This window comes from Alosa alosa, chromosome 13 (genome assembly GCF_017589495.1).
Source record: "Alosa alosa isolate M-15738 ecotype Scorff River chromosome 13, AALO_Geno_1.1, whole genome shotgun sequence".
NCBI classification, from domain to species: Eukaryota; Metazoa; Chordata; class Actinopteri; order Clupeiformes; family Clupeidae; genus Alosa; species Alosa alosa.
Genome location: NC_063201.1, coordinates 31,300,854 through 31,321,711, shown reverse-complemented (window position 1 = coordinate 31,321,711; position 20,858 = coordinate 31,300,854). Strand labels below are relative to the sequence as shown.

General features: G+C 46.0%; 2 protein-coding genes across 2 annotated transcripts; one reads left to right on the top strand and one right to left on the bottom strand.

Moving 5' to 3' along the window:
- The first annotated feature begins 1,537 nt into the window (after window positions 1-1,537).
- Window positions 1,538-4,944, top strand: LOC125306173. Its single transcript, XM_048261382.1, has 12 exons — window positions 1,538-1,569; window positions 1,703-1,735; window positions 1,901-1,951; window positions 2,344-2,382; window positions 2,508-2,558; window positions 2,676-2,714; window positions 2,807-2,857; window positions 2,964-2,999; window positions 3,195-3,239; window positions 3,401-3,433; window positions 3,628-3,711; window positions 3,947-4,944. Exons 3-12 carry the CDS (start codon window positions 1,912-1,914, stop codon window positions 4,828-4,830), a joined length of 1,302 nt encoding a protein of 433 aa, XP_048117339.1. The 5' UTR covers window positions 1,538-1,569; window positions 1,703-1,735; window positions 1,901-1,911; the 3' UTR covers window positions 4,831-4,944.
- An 8,877-nt stretch (window positions 4,945-13,821) lies between these two features.
- On the bottom strand, window positions 13,822-18,136 carry LOC125306195 (basic helix-loop-helix transcription factor scleraxis-like). Its single transcript, XM_048261410.1, has 2 exons — window positions 17,218-18,136; window positions 13,822-13,908 (listed from the first exon to the last, which is right to left on the bottom strand). The coding sequence occupies exons 1-2, from the start codon at window positions 17,776-17,778 to the stop codon at window positions 13,870-13,872; spliced, it is 600 nt and encodes a 199-aa protein (XP_048117367.1). The 5' UTR covers window positions 17,779-18,136; the 3' UTR covers window positions 13,822-13,869.
- Window positions 18,137-20,858: the final 2,722 nt, after the last annotated feature.

The window sequence follows — 20,858 nt, the reverse complement described above, 5'->3', positions numbered from 1 at the left end:
TCTAAGAACCTCTTAAAATGAAATTGATTTTTCCTCACATTTTTGATTTTCACAAGCTCTATTCTGTACAATGGTCTACTTGTAAGTTGTTTCAAATGTATCAGGTTCTTCAGAGAAGAACACAGCTGTGTTGGCGAAGCAGGCCGGTACCAGCATTTTTTTACTTAACATTCTTAACAACCTGGGTCTCTTCTCAACTCTTAATTCCCTTCCCTGCACTCAGAGAAAGATGGATGACAAACCGGCTACTTCTGCCTTGTTTTGTGATCAACATAACATCAACACAGTAAAATAATTGGATTAGAGGCATGTAAGTTTTATGGTGAAACCATAAGGATCTGCTTCTGTATAAGATCAATTATAGATGAAGGATAAGTGGGAGTCGATATTCTACTATAACACTAGTTTGCTGAGAAAGTAAGCTCAGATCGTTTTGCATTTTGTTTCAGCAATTCAAATGGCAGCATCCCACCTGAGGGATTGCTATAGATCAGTGCACTGACGTGGGTTCCTGAACCACATGAAATAGTCCCACGGTTTCCTATCTGGGCAGAGGGCTGCTCTATGGATAGACAGACATAGATGTTCTATTGACCAGCCCGTCATGTGAACTACGTCTGTGCTGTGACATGCGACCAGTGAGCTCCTGTGGTCATGTTTCCTCAGGTCATTGTGCTCGGGAGGAGAACAGAAACCCCTTTTCTCCCAGCTGCTCCCAGACTGACCAGAGCGAGGGAGAGCTATAGAGAGCCAGAGGCATGGCCACTCATGCGTCTCCTGGTCTGGTAGCTGTGCCCCTGTAATTCAGGATGAATGGAGAGTGGGGTGCCTTGTTTCTGCCTGCTGCCTGCTTCCATGGATGTAGGGTTTCGTCTTACACAGTGGTAAGCATGGCAACTGCACACACAATAGTGATGCTGTGGAAACTGAAGCAACACTTGTTTGAATGGAGCTTTATGTGTTGAGTCGTGTATGCAAAAATATAGTGTCTTGTAACATTATGATCATCATAGAGGCAAGACCAGGACACAAGATCCAGAATTGTAGAATCTGCAGTATTGCGTCCTGAGGGTGCTGAAGCTGTATTACACCACAGACTATGCACTGTGAAAGAGCTTGATGTGCCCCAAAAGAACTGCTGCTGACTGCATAAACGCATCAGTGGATGGGTTGGCCCACTCATTGTGTGAGCGTAACCCTAGCAGCTCATCTGTGAGGCTATTGTCCTTTTCATCCCCATGTGCTTCTAAGTGACAGACTACAGGTATAAAACCTTCATAGACTCAGGACTCGCATGATCCTCTGCATGTTATATGCCTAAACCATCTGCACCCAACATGAAAAGGTAAGTGGCTGACTTATGCTATCCCCAAGATGTAATGATGTAATGTTGACAATATGCATATCCCCTGGTCTATGAATTACTTTTTGGCCAAAGTGGAAGAAGTCAGAATGGAAAAGCTTCAGCGAGCACTTCAATTAATTACAGTGTTTCTTTGTGTAGGATTTTGTTATTTCCGCTGCCATTTCTGCTTCTTGTGACAGTAGTCACCTCTGCAACAATTAAAGGTAACACATTTCCTGTTTTTAAATGTGTTCTAAAATATGGTCAAATATTCAACCCTGTACTGTGAATATTTAATAGAAAGTATGCATGTAAAATCCGTTCACTGTGTCCTCACAGCCTTTTCTACTTTCACAGACAGCGGTGATGAGTTTCTTAGCTTTTTAAATGGTAAAGTTTGTATTTTCCCCCTTTGCATACTTTTTTGTATTTTTGACTGCCTGTTGCCTGCCTTTTAAAATACATTTGGGCAGTATACAACCTCAATTTTAAGACATTCTAGTCTATATATGCTATTAACACTCTTTTACTTTACCAAATGCTTTACTACTATAGGTGCCTTTGATATGAATCATCCTTCTGTCCACAACCCAGAGGAATTCACAGGTGTTGATTTCCCCACTACCTTTACAAACATATATGCAGTTTAATTCTAGCACTTACCACCTGACTAGAACGGTCACTTGACTGTATGGAGGTGGAACTCACTGCTGCACTAACTTGTCCTTATCGTAGTTTACCATGATTGTTTCCCTCGTTGGGTGTCGCTTTGGGTTAAAAAGCGTCAGCCAAATGTAATGTAATGTCTTTGGAAAATGCAATTCTTTCTACTCTGAACACAGTGCTAAAGCTTTAGACTGAGCGTCCTAATAGCTGTGCATAGCTGTACAGGGTGAGGGGAGTGAGTTCCAAGTCTGCTCTCTGCTGGTTAGCTATAGTAATGTTTCCTCATCCATACATGCTGTTGTCCACATGCAACACCTTCCTCTGCCCTGTAGGTCCAGAAGACCCACCTGAACCCTCAGATGCACCTGCAGGTCAGTACAGGATTGCACAGCAACTGTTTTTAGCATGTTGTATGATTATGTGTAACACAGGATCCTTACGGGAAGCTATCATGTCAGAAACATTGCCTATCTTACTGTAGTACATGTTATTGTAGATATTGTCACAGAAGTGTGCACAACTCCAAGTCCAGTAGATGACTCCATTGGTATGTTTAACTACAATAATGATAACTTACATCATTTACATGTGAAAGTGTTGTGTGGAAATAGTAAAAATACAGAAAAAAGAATAAACATTGTTTGTACCAATTCACTTTTTTCAGAGATGTCTAATATCACTCCAGAAAAGACCGTTCTGCCAGGTCAGTGTAAAAAAGGATATCCTTTATGATCCTCTATACTGTGTATGTACAGTATGTATTGACTGACTGACTATATGCCTTTTGTCATGCAGACATTATTGATGCAATGTCCAAAGACAGCAGCAACTCAGTTGAGACAACAGGTAGGTGTTGAAGAATAACATGAGAAAGGGATCAATTAGTAATGATTATTTCCTTTATATTTGATATGGTCATTGATCATTGTTGTGTTTCTGTCTGCTCCCATAGATCCAAGAGAACTGGACATATCAGCAGAGAGCAGAGGTTTCTGTCCACTATCATTTCAGTAGTTAGGTTCCTGTCCACAATCATTTTAGTAGTTAGGTTTCTGTCCACTATCATTTCAGTAGTTAGGTTACTGTATGATGCGTGAACAGGGTGTTTTTTCAGTGCAAATCCCTGCTCTAAATGAATGAATCTGTGAACTCTGTTGTTCTTGTCTTGGTGTCTCTCTGCTAGAGGACAGTAGTTTCAGGAGACCAGGGAGAAGGAGCAGACCAAAAGGTAGGCAAACTTTATGATCTGATTTCAAAAGAATCTTCAGTCATTACCCTGTATGCAAAGTCTTTGACTCTATGCATAGTGTCTTTGGGTTGTGCCAAATGACGGTAAAGTACTGGTGTATGGCATCTGGAATGATACAACAACCATTTGTTTGTTATCAGATCCGCCATCACGCCAGGACAACAACTCAGCTGGTAAAAGACCTACGTTTCATCTCTAGAATTCCCCTTGGGGATCAATAAAGTATCTATCTATCTATCTATCTATCTAGAATATGATGACTATAGCATATTTTTATCTACTTTCTATATTTATTTTACATTACAACTTCTATTTGATTGTGGGACACATTGTGCTGTTGTGGCCTTTGTTGTGCGTTATTGAGTAGACAGTGCCGATAACAGTGCTGATGTGACTGATGTGCCAGAGAAGAGTGAAGTGGCTGAAGACAGGCGTCCTGCTACAAGGCCAGGTGTGTGTCCAGCTCAGGAACCATGGCAGCCTGCTGCTGACCTCGGACAAATAGCTTACTGCAATGGGGAAAAAGGAAACATATGACAGAAATGTAACATGATTCGTAGATAACTGTTGATTGTAGAAGTGTGCGTCTAAGATGTTATTCGTCTCGGAGTGGACAGTAGTTTTGGAGGGCAGTGTAACAGGAGAGGGTCAACCTCTTCTCATTTCCTCATCTATTTGTGTTTTAGCTCCAGTGATCGATCAAGATGTAAGTAGCCAGGAGCTGGACGTGCCAGTGGACAAGAAGGGAATGAGCATGGTGCCCAGAGACAGCGGCAGAGACAAGAAGCCAACAGACCACGCCGGACCTCAGAGACCAAACCCAAGAGTAGCCGTATTGCCACTCACCGGGCCCTGGGCCTCAGAGGTCGTAGACCTGGACAGTCCTGAGACTGTGGACGCTCCTGACCGCCCAGACCTGTACACAGACAGTGAGGAAGTCACCATGTCTCAGCGAAGACAGGCAGGGAGAGCCAGCATGCGCTCCAGCAGCCGCAGGGAGGCAGCAGGGGACCGAGACAGCCCCAAGGCTGTGGGTCACCCAGACAGACTGGACCCAGCCACTAGGGATGAGGAGCACCCAGGCACTCAGACAAGGAGAGCAGTGCACATGGACTTACCTGCGAGCAGGACGGTGGTGATGGACAGAGACAGCGCCGAAACCAGAGAGCTCCTGGACCCGCAGGCCCTGGACACAGGGAGCAGGGAGGTCAGCGTGGCTCAGGTCAGGAGTGAGAGAGTGAGAAGTCACCGGCTCTCGGCCACCACCAGCACTGCCAAGAGTGAGAATCAGGAGCGGACGAGTCCATGTGGACTGTGCAGGACAGGAGCGGTGACCAGAGGCGTCCCTGATGCAGGCGAGAGCACCACCACAGTCCGTCATCTGGACACTGAGGCTGAGAGTACAGAGGAGACCCCAGGACCCCAGCATCAGAGGAGTCCGGCTGGCCCAGTCATAAGCAGGACTACGGCAGGCACAACTGCAGATAAACTGGACAGTGTGGACAGCCTGAGGGCCAGCAGCAGTGAGAGATTTGAGCGCTATGGTCATACTTTCGGAAATACCTTGTAGGTTTGTCCAGCATTCACTGATTCCAATGTATTCCTTGTATTTCTGAATCATGGTAATAATTCTGAATTTGTGTTGTTTTTAGTGACATCAAATAAATCTTCCTTTATGTCCACACATATTTATCCTCTTTTGACAACAGCTGTTTTCTCTTCAGCACATGTGAAATCCAGTAAATAGCATTCAGGAGCACACTGCAAATGTAGAAATCACAACAAACACGCTGAATATGGCCTCCAAGCCACTGACAGTATTGCCTGCGTATTGACCAGTGATGGTATTTACCAGTAGTATGCTTCAGTGTGCAGTAGTTTTCTGAGGGGCCGTCCAGCAGAGTCCACTGCCAGAGGCTCCTCACTCCGCTGGCTCCAGATGTTCCCCAGTGGCTTGTAAATCAATCGGCCTCTCAGGCAGCTCCACCACCTCCACTCACAGCACAGGCTGCTTCTGGACACACTCACGCATGCATGCACGCACACACACACACACACACACACACACACACACACACACATAGATACACACACACACACACATAGATACACACACACAAACACACATACACACACACACACATACTGTACACACTCACACACACATAGATACACACACACTCACACACACACACACACACATGCACATACACACACACACACAAACCGCCACCAATATCAGCACTGCCATTAAGACACAGAATACATTTACTCTTTTGACTTTTGTTGAATTCTCAACAAAGTCAACTTCAAACTGACCACTCCCACCACTGAAATCCTGCAGCTCCATCTGCAGGTCTGTCTGAGTCCACAGTGTCTGAAATCCTGCAGCTCCATCTGCAGGTCTGTCTGAGTCCACAGTGATGGCCGGCGCTCAGTTTTCCATCAGGACCATGTGAACATGTTGGCCATGCTGGACCATCACTCCTCTCCTCCTCTGGCCAATCACCAGCTGAAGGTCAGAACATTCCTCCTCTCCTCCAGACATTGGGGAAGTCCTGTCCCGAGAAAGAGAGAGAGAGAGAAAGAGAGAGAGGGGTGACGTGAGGTGACTGCGTTGACATGATAGCTTTACGTGTGCCAGTGTCCATATGCTTCAGCCTCAGGTTTGTGAGGTTCCATAACAACTGCCTCTTAACTGGGAGGACATTTCTATAGGTGCTCTGGTAAACGTCCCATCTGCAATACACATCTTTTGTCAATCAGGGCCGCTAAATTTGGGGAGACTCCAGCTGACATGACAACTCCATTGATAAGTGTGCGAATGGCCCCCTGAACGCATGTGTTCTCAATCAGCTAGCTATACACAAGTGGAGTCTCTCTGACAAACCCTCTCCCTGCTACAGTTTCACTGATACATGATGGCATTCTTTATCTGTCTTTATGGAGCTCCTCACTGGGGCTCTGGAGCCCTGTAAAAGGCTGTGCTGCTCCAAGGGCAGCCTGCACAGGAAGGGCAGTGCGGTCTGGAGATCTGCACTGGCTCATGACCACTACAGGCCGGCAGCTCCCAGGCTCTGATCCTGACACCAGCGCGAAAGCCAGGTGCAGCTTTATGAAGGGAGATGAAGACATCGCTGGAACAGGCTGAATGGAGGTCACCAGATAAGGATGAGGAGTGTGTGTGTGTGTGTGTCTGTGTGTGTGTGTGTGTGTGTGTGTGTGTGCACGCTTGTGTGTGTGTGTGTGTGTGTGTGTCTGTGTGTGTGTGTGTGTGTGTGTGTGTGCATATGTTTTGTTCAGTTATAGCATCTTGTCTGTCATATATCATGAACAAATCAGTTAGTAAATAGGCAACTTTGAGAGTATTTGCCATTAGAAAATAACATCAAACTTTGATAGTCTCAGTATTTCTGTTCTCTGTGTATGGATGTACGTGTAGGTGTTGACTAACAGTCTCAGTTGCACATAAGACCAAGAAGGATGACATTTTATCCCACAAATCACTTCACCAAATGGAAACTTCCAATGAACAATTTGTTCTGTGATGGTTAGCTGTTTCTCCCTGATTGACCAATGTTGGTCACACTTCATTTTTCCTGGTGCTTGTGGTTGGTTTAGCTGGTCCCCGGCCCCCCTCTCAGTGCCTAGATCTCCATGGTGCCTGTGTCTCAGAATGTTTCTGTCTAGACTTCACAACTCACAACTGTTATGTTCTTCTGTCATTTCTGCATGATGTGCTCTTCTGTTAGTCGTTGTCGTGGACTCCTAGTCTTTCGTGTTTAGCAGTTCATTTCATGTGTGTGTGTAATGTATAGGCACCGGGGGAATGTGCATGCAGGCTCTTTCTCTGTACGTCTGCTCTGGTCTGGGATCTGCACCCTACAACTCTCAAAATCTGCTACTAGTCCCAGAGGCAGCCGGGGCAGTTTGCACACTTTCAATGCATGAGGCCCAGATTCTACCAAATCGATTTGACTTCTCAGCCTGAGCAGTATTGCCAATAGAGCCAACTCACATTTCAGCCGTCTCCCCCAATAAAATCTGACGTTTGAGAGGGTATTTCTGTTGCCCCAAACTACATCCAGCCTTCACAAAGACAGCATCCAAAATGATGTTCATTTTTAGACTGTTTTGAGTCATTGACTAAAATAAAAGTGGGTGCACACAGCTGCAGATTTCAAATAGAATAATGAGAAGATGAGTAATTTCCTGCTCCTTCATGCCATGTCTTATGAATACCCAGACAACAGTTACACTATATCCTTTTTTTCTCCTCAGCAACTAGCATCTTACTGCTTTTCCGTAGTGCTTGGCTGGGCTGTCAGTCAGGAGTGATGGGAGGGGATCTTCTCCTCAGTCTACTGCAGGCTGTCTGACGGGCTGGCTGGGGACGCTGAGATGAGTGAGCAATCTCTTGTTTACATTTTTTATTAGTGAGGTGAACAAACTGTCTGTGAGGTGTGGGTGACAGCGTTTGAATCCGGTCTTTCCTACCCAGAGGAAATCTGATTAAACACCTTCTGGAAGTGAGGGCTTTTCATTTTTCTTTTCGAACCAAAAAGTTTAATTTCATGAGTGGCTGGAGCTCCAGGCGGTTAGTTAATGTCCACCAGATGGGATTTGCCGCGATCCCAATTTTCCAGCCCGAAGCAGAGGGCAATAAAAGGCGGGATTTTCACAGTTCCACAGACACCCTCGCATTCCAGTTCTCCGAGGGGCAGGCGTAGCGAGCGAGACCGCAACGCTATACTCTGTTTTTATTAAAGGCCGTGATTGACAGCAGGGGGAGTTTTTCCAGCAGTAAACCCCCTGCGCCATCTGAGCAGGAGAGAGTGCACTGGACTCGGCTGTGCGGCTACTGGGCCATGGCTCTCTCTGCTCTCCTCCTCTCTCTTCTCTTCTCCTCTCCTCACGCTATCTCTACACTTCCTCCATCCCTCTCTCCTCTCCTCCTCTCTCCTCTCCTCCTCTCTCTTCTCTTCTCCTCTCCTCACGCTATCTCTACACTTCCTCCATCCCTCTCTGCTCTCCCTCCACTTTTCCTTTCCTACCCCTCTTTTTGTTGGCCTTGTCTTTGCTCTCAGGCTCTCTCAGGCTCTCTCCCAGTCTGCCTCTCTCGCTCTTTCTCTCTTTCTCTCTCTTTCTCTCTCTCTTTCCTCGTCATCTCCCTCTCCTCTTCCCCTGCTGAGGAGGCCTGTCCTCTGCGGTGAGCCACAGGGAGCGGACAGCTTGGCTCAGAGGATCCGCAGGCTTCTCGTCAGAGTCACCACTGGCCAACCCAGCCAGCCTAGTGGCGAGGGGAGCAGGAGCTGGAGTGTGTGTGTGTGTGTGTGTGTGTGTGTGTGTGTGTGTGTGTGTGTGTGTGTGTGTGTGTGTGTGTGTGTGTGTGTGTGTGTGTGTGTGTGTGTGTGTGTGTGTGAGTGTGTGTGTGTGTGTGTGTGTGAGTGTGTGTGTGTGTGTGTGAGTGCGACAGACGGGCTGTTTGGAGGGAGCTGCGCTCCTCCGGCACACATGCTGGAGCATTAAAGTGTGTGTATCGCTTCGGAGGCCCGTAAAACCTGAAGAGCCTCCTTCCTCCCCAGGGCCGTAAAGTGGGCCAGAGAGCCTGGCGGAGGCCTGAGTCCCTCCCACTGAGCGTGCGCTATCTCCTCCAGCCTGACGCGCCTCTCCTCGCCTCTCCTCGCCTCCTCGCCTCTCCTCGCCTCACCTCTAATGCGTCCCATCTGCACCGCACTGCAGCATCCGCACGGCCTCCAGCCTCTGCCCCGTGTATGCTGGGAGAAATGAACACCACTTTGAAACTGTTCAATCCATGAGCGAGACAGGAACTCCACTTACCTGCTCAGAACTAAAAGCATTAGACATGGGAAACTGCAAAAATAGAGATCTTCCCAAAACTGGATTCATACTCTGCCTCGGTTAATCTTCCATATCGACTTGAGAATAGTATAAATTATTCTACAGAAATTCACATAAAAATGCAGTAAACCCAGTAATGGATTTTACTGTATGTAATTTTCTTGCTGACGTAAGAATCCATTTCCCTTGACAGGGTATACTGAAAAAGTCATATATAATCATTTAACATCTACTGTGAATGTTCTTGGCTCATAACCATTTTCCTTCTAGATGGTATTTACCATTTGAACTGTTTTTTTCCTGCTTTAAGACACTGATGTTAATCATCCCCTCGCACTAATCTCATTTCTGCCCGCGCTGCCTGCAGCTCGTTACTGTGTGCCAGGTATGGGGGCCATAACTGACAAATACTGCTTCCCCAACAGAGCCTGCTGGCATTCGCCACCAGCTAAAACTTCCTTAATAGTAGTGGTTGTGGACACAGAGGTTGTATAACGTGCGACTGGCACAGTTCTCTCCAAGTGGTTTCTCGCGTATTCTGCGTAGCCTTCAAAGCTGTTAATTAAGTGTGAATGGCATTCCAGTGTTTGCCTCAGCTTGTTCTTCATCCAGTGCAAGGACACAGCCAAAGCCCATGTATGAGATGATAAAGTATGTACAAACCCATACAACCTGCCACTGATGTCAGTGAGAGAGTCTGGGTTTCCTATGAGCCAGATTCAGCAAGAGGAGGAAGTGCCATGATTTGTCTGTAGCAAACCTCCAGCTGTGATGCACAGCAATGTTGTGTTTTCAGGACAACAACACCAAGTGCTCTTCCTCATCCAATGTCCAGGATGTTATGTAGCTGAGGGTGGAGGGGGAGGAGGGAGAGAGTTCTTACACAGAGGGCAGTGGAAGCTCTGACATAGCCATTTACATGACTGACTGCTGGAGGAGACACATTTTCACAGGATTGGAGGAATGACGAAGCAAAAAAATACTCAGTCTAAAGTGCATCTGTATTTGAACAAATCTATATTCTGTTAAAGAAAACCACATTGTGGTTTACACTGACCTTGTCCAGTGAGAGAGAGGACAAATGGTCAGCCTCTAGTCTCAGGGCAGCTCCTCTGCTTCACTGTCCTGTGCTGTGTGTGCACATGAGTGAGTGCAACAAAAAAAACTGGAATCCACTTCCATGAGCCACATTCTTTGCAGTAAAAATGATGCTGATTGCTTCAGTGGTTTTGATCCCTCCACTCTGTACTGGTATAACTTGCATTGTATTGTATAGTACAGTACGTGAGTCTTGATGAGGTCCACGTTTCATATGTTTGGTCATGGCAGGAAGGTTTGGTGAAGGCAACTGCACTGAGGCATGAATGGACAGGGCAGCCAATAGCAGTTCTCTGTCAATAGCAGTTGGATAAACAGTCTGATAATGGCCCATAAATGTAAAGCAGACTTGTTTTCTTACTACTGGAATGTGGACAGTTGGCAGTGGCCTCGTCTAGAAACAGTAGCTCACTCTTGCACACAATCTCTCTCTCTCTCTCTCTCTCTCTCACACTCACACACACACACACACACACACACAGGTGTTATTGCAGCAGTGAGCATGGAGAGGTGTTTGGGGGGAAAGTAATGGGCCGTTCAGCCAAGTGGGCCACCTGTCACTCCATTGCCGTGGCGATTAGGACTTCCTTTCATGTGGCGTGTGAACGCTGGTGGTGTGGGGTGGACGCCTGGAGGCCAGACGCACAGGCGTGTGTGTAGGTGGGGTGGGGTGGACGCTGGGAGGCTGAGGCAGGGTGGAGTGGTCGTCGGTCTGCACGTATGCACGTCCCAGCGCAGACCACAGCTGTCTGGAGCACTTACCTCCCCATTAACACATGCAGCTCTGCTTCTTCCCAGCCAACGTCCAGCAAAACTGGGCCAAGTCGGGGAAGATAACTATGACAGATGATTGACACAGGATGGTTGTTTGTGTGTGTGTGTGTATGTGTGTGTGTGTGTGTGTGTGTGTGTGTGTGTGTGTCTGTGTCTGTGTGTCTGTGTGTGTCTACAGTATATGTTTATGTGTATCCTTCTGGCCCAACTTGCAACTCCATCAAGTCATCCCACTGCGTCAACTCGTAATTAAAATGATTTGGAAATTGATTTTGAAACCTGGCTGGACTGAGGCTGGATTTCTGTTCAAGGTTCCTTGGTTTCACTGTGCAGCTGCAGCAAATTGATAGTTTGACAAACTATTCAGAATTTGGATCCGGCTTACCTCATGCAATGTTTCCAACAGCTCCACTCCTAGTTAGGATCTGATTCCCCCTCGCCTCTGGCTAGAGCCCTCGCTGCCCTCGCTGCCGTGCCACAGTCGTGCGGGCGGGGTGGGGCGGGTCGGGTTTGGGCAGGCGGGCGCTGAAAGCAGATAACCCAGAGCGGGGTGTGGGGCTCGGGTTTGGGGGGGCACCTGCTGCCCTCTCTAAATGGCTTGTGACTTGTGCCTTTTTTGTGCTTCAGAAATAATGAGCGCTAGGATTTTTTTATGGCCTCGGGCGTCGCGGCGCAGCACATGCCTGTGTCACATGAAAGGGAGACGGGGGCCAGCTGCAGCTCACCAGGGGCGCCAGAACCACTCAGGGACCCAGGGATCGCCACACCACACCACGCCACGCCACGCCACGCCACGCCACGCCTCGCCTCGCCTCGCCTCGCTGCGGGGTTTACTCCCTGAAGGTGACACTCACCTGTGTATCCACTCTAAGTGATTGTGGTTTTTATAGTTCACTTATATTTTCTAACCATCCACTAAACCAGCTGATTCTAATTAAGCCAACTCTTCATCCTGGTACAGTAGATCAGCTAGTAAAGGTGGAACCTAAACACATGTAGGGTTTTTCCAACTCTGTTCGTTTCTAATAAAGTTGCCCTTCATTTTGCTCATTAACCTCGCAAAAAAAGACCCAACAGAACCGAAGTAAGAGTTCAGCTGTCGTACTGACGTCTATACACACCTTTGGATCCAACATCAATATGCAGTGTTTTGGTTTTGGTCTGAGGCATTTGTGATAAGTCCTACCTAAACATCAAGGATGGATTTTAAAAGTTTGTTGCGATGGTCTGGTGTTATTACACAAACACGCTACTTGATCCTCTACGAGGCACACAGAGCATGAGGTTAGAGTTCAGCCTGTGTAACATCTGAAGGAGCCCTGGCTATCGCCAAACCTCAGTCATATGAGACAGCTGTTTTCGAACCATTTGTGCAGAGAAGTCTCCCTCGCTGAGGCAGCCCTGACTACAATAACAGTCCTTAGCCCCTGAGAAGTTCATTGACCAACGATATTTAAATCAACAGGCCTTTGATGTGGATAAATATGCTCACTTACCTCAAAGTGGCTGCTGGCCTGGTCTGATTTTAATGTTGTTACTGTAAAGTCACCCTTCACCGACTGCACATCAACAAGATACCAGTACTCTCTCCGAGTTATGAATTCATAATTTAGGAGAGTTGTTGTGCTACCTAGAACTCCTGTCCTACTCGTCCATGGTTTAAAAACAGGTGGCTGTGCGTCCTGGCTGTTGAGGAGTGGGGCCTGTCTGTCACCCCTCTGGCTGCTCCTCCGGTGGTCTTTTAATGAGGATCCTCAGCCATGGCACACGGGGGATCTTTATTGGTTTTGGCAAATGGCCTCTTTGGAGGAGCAGGGCAAGCCTGGCTGCTGGCGTGTGTCTCCCCCAACTAGAGCAGCCTTTTCACCAGGCACAGCAGGGACGACAGAGCATGGGGTCTTTTTAATGAGGTCTTTTCAAACTGTTTCGTGGATTTACATTGAAGAATATATGCAGAGGCATTGAAGAATATATGCAGAGGCATTGAAGAATATATGCATAATAGCAAGCAGAGGGTTCAGATGAGGAGGGATGTTTATCTCAGAGTGTGTGTGTGTGTGTGTGTGTGTGTGTGTGAGTGAGAGAGAGAGAGAGAGAGAGAGAGAGAGAGAGAGAGAGGAAAAAGGAAGAGTCGGTGTGTTTATTTGACCGTGGGGCTGTGTGTGTGGTGGAGGTGAAGTTTCATTTGACCGTGGGGCTGTGTGTGTGGTGGAGGTGAAGTTTCAGACAGTCGTGGGACGGGCAGCGTGCCGCAGCTCTACCTGCAAAAGCCATCTCCTCCTCTCCTCTCTTCCTCTCCTCATGTAGCATGTAGCACGCGTCTGGGGGACAGACAGGCAGGCCGCTGCTTCCTGTTCTAGGGCTCTCTGCTTCCGCCCCCCCACCCTCCTCCACATACACCACTCCTCGGCCCCTCCGCTCCTAACGGATTTCACAGACTGCCCCTTCCATGCAGACCTACGCATGGAGCTGGGTTAGATAGTCACCAATGCATTCTGGGACACGCATTTCAGTATTTTATGTAATATACTATGTCTGCATTCTAGAACATTCCATCTTATCAAGACACACATGCTGCCTTCTCTCTGTAAATGAGAATGTGAGTGGTTGCATGGGAGATGGTTCAGCTCTGAATCTGTTCCAGTTAGGGTCAGTGATCCCTCTCTCTGTTTCTAATGTTCTATCTGCTCCTGAGACCATAAGCCAAATCAAATATGTGGTTAGACATGAATATACTGCAGCAATTGAAAATACAGACAAGTCATTTTAGAATAGTTTTAAATACATTTGTATATTTACAACAAAGAACATAGTATATACATTATAGAGATCTTTATACATTTGGCATTTGACATGACATTTTCAGTCCTCGGTATTAGTTCCTTATAGCTGATTTTCTGTCACGGTCCTTGTTCTGAAAGAGATAAATTATACAAAATAAATTAATTAGACCTGAATGTGTTTTCATCAAACTATATGTCTACACAACATCTCAACTGACAGCTTATAAACCCCTGTTTAACCAATAAAACCTGAAGTGCTCATCTCAACATGTTCAAATCAGTGAAAACAGGCAGAAGAAAATAAATGCACATTAAGTGCTCCATGTATGTCTATAGGTCTATTCATTTTTCATCAAAAAAAAAATCTACACAAAATCTTTCATTTTCTCTTACCAGGTGAATGGCTTTTATTCTGTGCAATTCATGCCACTGCTCTGGTTCTGTCAATTATATTAAATGCCAAAAAAGTAATCTCCATATAATCAACACATTGCCCCATCAGCATGAGAATTGTTCACTGGGTTTTAACAGGCAGGCTCAGAGCATAGCTGTTTGTTGGGGATGAGAAAACGTCAAATTTATTCCATCAGTCATTTTATATAAATGTACCTCTATTATGTATGGCTGAGTGGACCAGAATGTCTAGATGAGCTCTACAACTGATCCTTCTCCTGATAATGTAATCATTTAATGTCCATCACAGGTCCAACACATCTCTTATTATGGAGGGGATTAGGTGTCAAAGTGCTTCCATATGTGTGTGATTTGGCCCTGCTAAACACAGCTCTGTAGAGTAGAGTGTGAGCTCTGGGACTTCCTGTAAGAGTCCATCTTATCTGTCCTTGTCATCGTGGTATCGGCTCTCCTGAGTACACAGCACCACTCTGCACACGCTCAGAACACACCCCGCATCACAAATCTCTCCAGCGCCAACTGCAACATCTGTCCAGATGTCACATCCACCCCTCCATCAGCACGAAACACCTTACATCATCAGATCACTCCCATCGCCCCGTCTACCTTGACAAGCACAACTCCTCTGACAACACATCACTCCAACATGCCCTTAGATACAAGTTCCTCTGATGACATCACATTAGCCACAGCATCACCCTCTCTCCTGCCCTATCATGCAGCACCAGGCCAACATTTGTTTTGCTTTTGTTTTCCGGGTGGGTCTCAGCTTCCCCTCCTCTGTCGCTTTATGTTTGGGTTCATACAGTCTCTCCTAATGCCTGTGAGATATGTGGATTAGGTGTGTGAGATGTGTGTATGAGGTGTGTGGATCAGGTGTGTGTGTGTGTGTGTGGAGACTGCAGGAAGCACCATATGTGTCTCATTACCTTTACTGGGCAGCAGCTCTGAGTGCTGACCAGTAGCCTGGTCCTGGACCAGTAGCCTCTTACTGGAGCTGTGCAGAGGACTGGTCAGACATGCCACCTCTAATACAGTAATGACTTACAGAGACACCAAGCAGAGTGCGCTGCACATACTAATGTGTGCCAATCATCAGAGAACGACCCAAAGGCACACGTTTTGATCATGTGCTTTGATACAGTTTTGATGGGTGTTGTTAAATAAGAATGACACTGATTGGAGTCTGAAAATCATTCAAGAATTACTCAAGCATATCTTTTCCCCTCTTACGTGCCAAATGTGTAAGCCTATAGATCAGGATTTCAAATACATTTTTATAAAATTAGGTGATCCCCAGACCAACACAGTCAATTCTAGCTGGCATAAGTAAAATAAAGCACCGCAGCTGAAATCTGTTTGAAAAGCATATTCATCTTCTGAAACTCAAAACAAAACTCTCATTTTTCAGATCATGGTGACAGTTCATTGAAAACATTCCCATATGTTATTGTTACAGTTATAACATTTTGTATGAATGACTGTAAACTCAACTCAATGTAAGAAGTGCTTTCCTTTTATTACTAGGCGTTATTCTGAGCTAAGGAGAACTTATGCACATTTTTCTTTCAGGTAAGCAGTTCATGTGAGTGGTAAATCTAAGGCCAAAGGATCTGTGTGTGTGTCTGTCTGTCTGCTCCCCCAGGGTGCATGCCACAATTACAGTGCCACCGTTTATTTTTCCTGCTTTTTTATTCATGAAAAAACATTACTGCATTAACATTAATCCACTCGCAACTGCAAGTTGTATTCACAGCTCTTCGCTTCACTTAAAAGAAAATGTGATCATGAAATTTGCCCAGGTTTGTCCAAACGTTTGCATACCACTGTATATGAAATGTAAATTGCTGGCATGCATAATATTCATAAGTGGTTCTCCAGGAAAAATCCAATGTATATTTTGTATATTTAGTGTATATCACAGCTTTACTTGCAGAACATATGAACCACTGAAATGCATATAGTCCACAGTAATACTTGCTTTACTGGTCTGTAGAGAATATTTTTAAGGGTTGTAAAAACAATATATTTAACTCAAGAATTCATGTGCCTTTCTCAAAGTATTACTAATCGTAGGATATAAATTTTCAAGTAAATTGTTGGTAGAAATGTACTGGTTGTGGGATTAGAACAGATGTTTCCAGAATGCTGAACGTGTCTGGGACGTTCACTGGGGACTCGGGCCGTGCAGGCTTTGGCCTGGAGATTGTTTACACGCACGGTGTTCTACCCCTTCTGTTCCACACCATTCATATTTCAGTTTGTTTGCTTCTCAAACTCCCAATAATAGCCTCACCTCCAGCAGTATACTTTTCAAATGTTAATAAAATAAAATAGAATAGCACAGACTGGATCATTCCTCTAGTCTTTTTCCAAGCCATTGCCTTAGGAAGGATATTGGTTAGAAATACACTGCCTGTGCTCTTTCTATAAACCCATAAACAATAATACTTTTTTCCCCCACAAAACAAGCTGCTATTTGTGACAATTACAGAATTAATTTGCCCTAAAACATACTGAGCACTTTTGACACCAACCACAAAAAAGTAGTCTGAGGCAGTTGTCTAATTTCCTTTCATAATCAAATTATTCTATCTAATCAATTTTGCATGAAAAAACTAAATGTATAGGGAAACATACAATCATTATGTTGTCCTCAATTCATTTTGCCTGAAGGTGGTAAAAAGATATAAAACGAAAAATAGAATACAAATCCCCTTGTCACCTTCAAATAAAATGTTGACTTACTTCCACCCTCCCTCTGGCTTTACTCTAGGGTTCACGAGTAGTATTTTATGGGTGTATAGAGCTAAAGTTAGATGAAAGTACTGACATTATAATTAAAATCTGTATTGAGTACCGAGTATAGAATAAATAAAGATCACAAAATAAAAGAAGAAATAGATTTGAACCATATAAGCTAAAAAGTTTTTATCTGATCTGTCTTTGGTGGCAGATGAGCCATGAGACTGCTCTTGCTGAGTGTGATAACAAGCAGTAGCAGTGTGCCTGGGAGAGATACTCACCATTCTGCGCTGGTTGCTGAGACAGAAGGTGCAGATCTGTTTGGGCTGTGAGTTCTCAGTGTCGGGGCTGGGGGGGGCGTTGCGCGTGTGGCCCCGTGGGGTCCGGTGGAGGCCAGAGGGTGAGCGGTTGCAGGGCTGCCCGTCGGCGCTGGCCTCCCCCAGCAGCAACACGTTACCCAGGTGGGAGATGTAGCTGGACGCCAGGCGCAGAGTCTCGATCTTGGACAGCTTGCGGTCGGCCGGCTCGGTGGGGATGAGTGTCCGCAGCGCCGTGAAGGCCGTGTTCACGCTGTTGGTGCGGTCGCGCTCTCGGGCGTTCGCCGCGTTCCGCTGGCGGTACTCAGCCACAAATGCGCGTGCGTCGCCCGTCTGGGTCGGCCGACAGCCTAGCTTGCGCTTCCTGGATGTGGCCTTCAGGCCTCCCAGGCTGGCCGCGTCCAGACAGAAGGACTTGTGGTCAGAGTGTGAGTCCTCGCTGCTGTTCTCCTCGTCCCCTGACAGGGTGCCCAGCTCCGAGCACAGGAGGTGTCCGGCGCTTGGCCGCATCATGGCAAAAGACATCTCAGACCTCCTCTCTGCTAATCCACTCAGCAGCAGACGCGTGGCCTAGAGTCCCCCTCACTCCCCAGGCGGACAGGGTAGTCACCCACAACACAGTCTGTTTCTCATAGAGCTGATCAGGCCTGTGGTCCTGGCAGATGAGGCTTTTCCACAGCACAACTCCTCACCCAGCTTTGTAGAGGGAGAGCAAGATGCTCGTCGCTGACTGATTCATAGCTGTTGTCCAAGCACTCTTCAGGTCTGTGGATGTATTATGTGTGTGTGTGTGTGTTTCTGTAGCTAGGTGTCTGTGTGTGTTGTTGTGTAAGTCAGGATGTGTGTGTGTCGTTGTCTGACAGTCTCAGCTGCTCATCTGTCCAGCCCCAGGTCCACGTGTGCTGTGAGGCTGAGTGCTTCCGTATGCTGGGGCTTTATAGCCAGTGGGAGGGTCCTCTGGCCCACTCCCCCCTCCATGAAAGATCCAGAACTCAGTGAGTTACTGGGTGAGAGAGTTGAGTGAGAGTGTGAACGAGACAGAGGGAGAGTGAGCAAGACAACAAATGAATGAATGAAGAAATTCATCAAAGGGGGAGTCAAAGTGCTTTTGGTCATTGAGATAAATTGAGCTGAGTGTGAAAATGAGTTTGAGAGTGAGTTATACTGAAAAAGTGAGATCGTTAGAACAGAATTGGTAACCGGTGAAAGTGAGTGGATGTGGTGAGTGTGAAAGAGTGAGACTGAGTGAGTGGATGAGTGACTGTGAAGTGAGTATGAACAAAGTTAGTATAGAGGCTGCATTATTACATTATAAAGAGTACATTATTATACTCTGATGTGGAGTGTTTATGGAAACGATAAAATATTAAGAACTTTTTAAATGACTTAGAATGTACCTCAGCACAATGTAGCTCATTACAGTCTCATTACTATTACAAATATTACTCATTACTATTATTAATATATTATCGTTGTATATTTATATTCACATTAACCGTACAGTAACCTTTATTGGTAATATACTGGCTGTAAGATAATCAATTTAGAGCTGATGAAAATATAGTTTACAGATGAGTGACCTGCCTTCCATCTCCGTTTCCTGTGAAAAGAGCCAGAGCATAATGCTGTGTGTGTGTGAGGGAGCTGTGAGGAACAGCTTGCTGCTCGTGAGTGCGCTGATATCTCAGTCTAATATTTCAGTCAGCATGTCAATCCACATCATTCCCATCACTCCAAATATTTACTCAGCAGAGTGGATAATGGCCACTGGCCGTTGGTCAGCACACTTGTTGATTAAACAGGAAGTGCTCCAGGCTCTCGAGGACTCGGGAGGAAGTAGAGGGGGGCGTGCGGCCAGCCCATAGCCAGCCAGCCACTGAGGGAATGGCCGCCTGTCATTTCATTGACATGCAACGGCATGATTCCCCCCCCCCCCAACTTGTGGGAGAGTGTGGCATGCACAATGTTGGACTCCTTCTTCTTTAATGAAGTGCTTCAGGGTACAAAACACTTCTCTGAAATAATGAACTGACTCATCTGCCAACAAAACGTCCTCAGAATGTATAGCATTGCACAATATGGCTGAATTTGTGCTCCACTCCATGGTAACAAATCAGCAGGACACACAGTTTTATGAATTCATTATGTTTTCAATAACACATTCCCTGATAGTGAAATTCTCCTGCCACTGGCCAAAGGTTACATCATCACATCATATTTCCTCATATGCATTCTTGCTACATTAGGAAAGCCACAGACTGAGGACCAAATGTTCTCTTTTAATTGCAAAGCAATGATTTTTGCAAAAGAATAGATTTCATTCTGCAGATGCTCCATTTAGAAATGAGGTTTCATAACACGTGCCCAGCCACTGGAGGACACATGTCTGAAGGTCCAGCCTCTCTAAAGGTCACCTATAATTCGATTTGACAAGGTTATAATCCATGAAGCATAGTTACAATGACACAGCTATGGAAACACCACAATAGCAGTGAGCCATAACTAATATGGGACACTTAGAGTGTGGGTCTGCTTGGGAGCTTTTCCCACGGGCAGTGCAACACTGTCCCACGATGACCCACACTTGTTGAATAAGAAGTGACAATGCTCCTTATCTACTTCATTATGTACTGCCCACGCCAGCCTGTCTCCATGCAGGACACCCCAGTAGTGCTATCCGCCATCTGACCACAATTCTTCCCATTCTCCAACTTCCTCGCTTGCTTCGCACCTAAAGTATTATCCTCTCAGCTGATGAATAAAGACGCCCTTGACCATGAGGCACTTGAACCAATCCAGTGGAGGTCACAGACCTGTCAAAACTAGGAAATAATCCTGGAGAGCCGGGGCATGGGAGGCTCGGCGGGGTCATTAAGGAGTCTGCACCAGAGCACAATGCGGGACAGGGCTGTCTCCGTCTGGTCAGGCTGGGGAGCGGCCAGTGGCTCTCTAGCGCTCCGCTCCTGACAGGACAAAACATCCAGCAGCTGCACCAACGTCTGCTGCCAGAGGGATAGAGGAGAGAGAGACACAGAGAGAGAGAGAGAGAGAGAGAGAGAGAGAGGGAGAAAACAGCAAAATGGGACAGTAACAGAATAGGTAGGAAACAAAGTATAAAGTGACAGGTTATTTTATTTGTTCCTCCTAATTGAGAGCTGAGAGAGAGAGACTGAAAGAGAAGTGTTGTGTTATTTATTACTTTACGCTAAACGTGTGGGAAGAAGAGAAAGGGGGAAAACAAGCCTCCACTCGCTGAGCCCTTTGTGGAAACAACGCTGACTCTGACTTTTCCATTTGGTTACTATTTTTATAGTAGGTCTTATGAGTTACTTTACAGAACAATAAGCAAAAATAGCATTATAATAAAATCACTGTGATATTTTTATGGAACTTTATTTCCGTCAGGTAATTAAAACAGACAATGAACCTCCAAGCAGTCCTCAATAGTCTCTGGTTTCTGAATGTCATCAAAGCAAATAGAGCAGAACGAGTTGACATCATTAAATGTAATTACAGGGCAAAGGCATCAGGCAGAACCTTTCAATCACTGCTGATTTCTGACACAGTGTGATGTGATTTCCCACCTGTGACTGGTCCGGTATTTA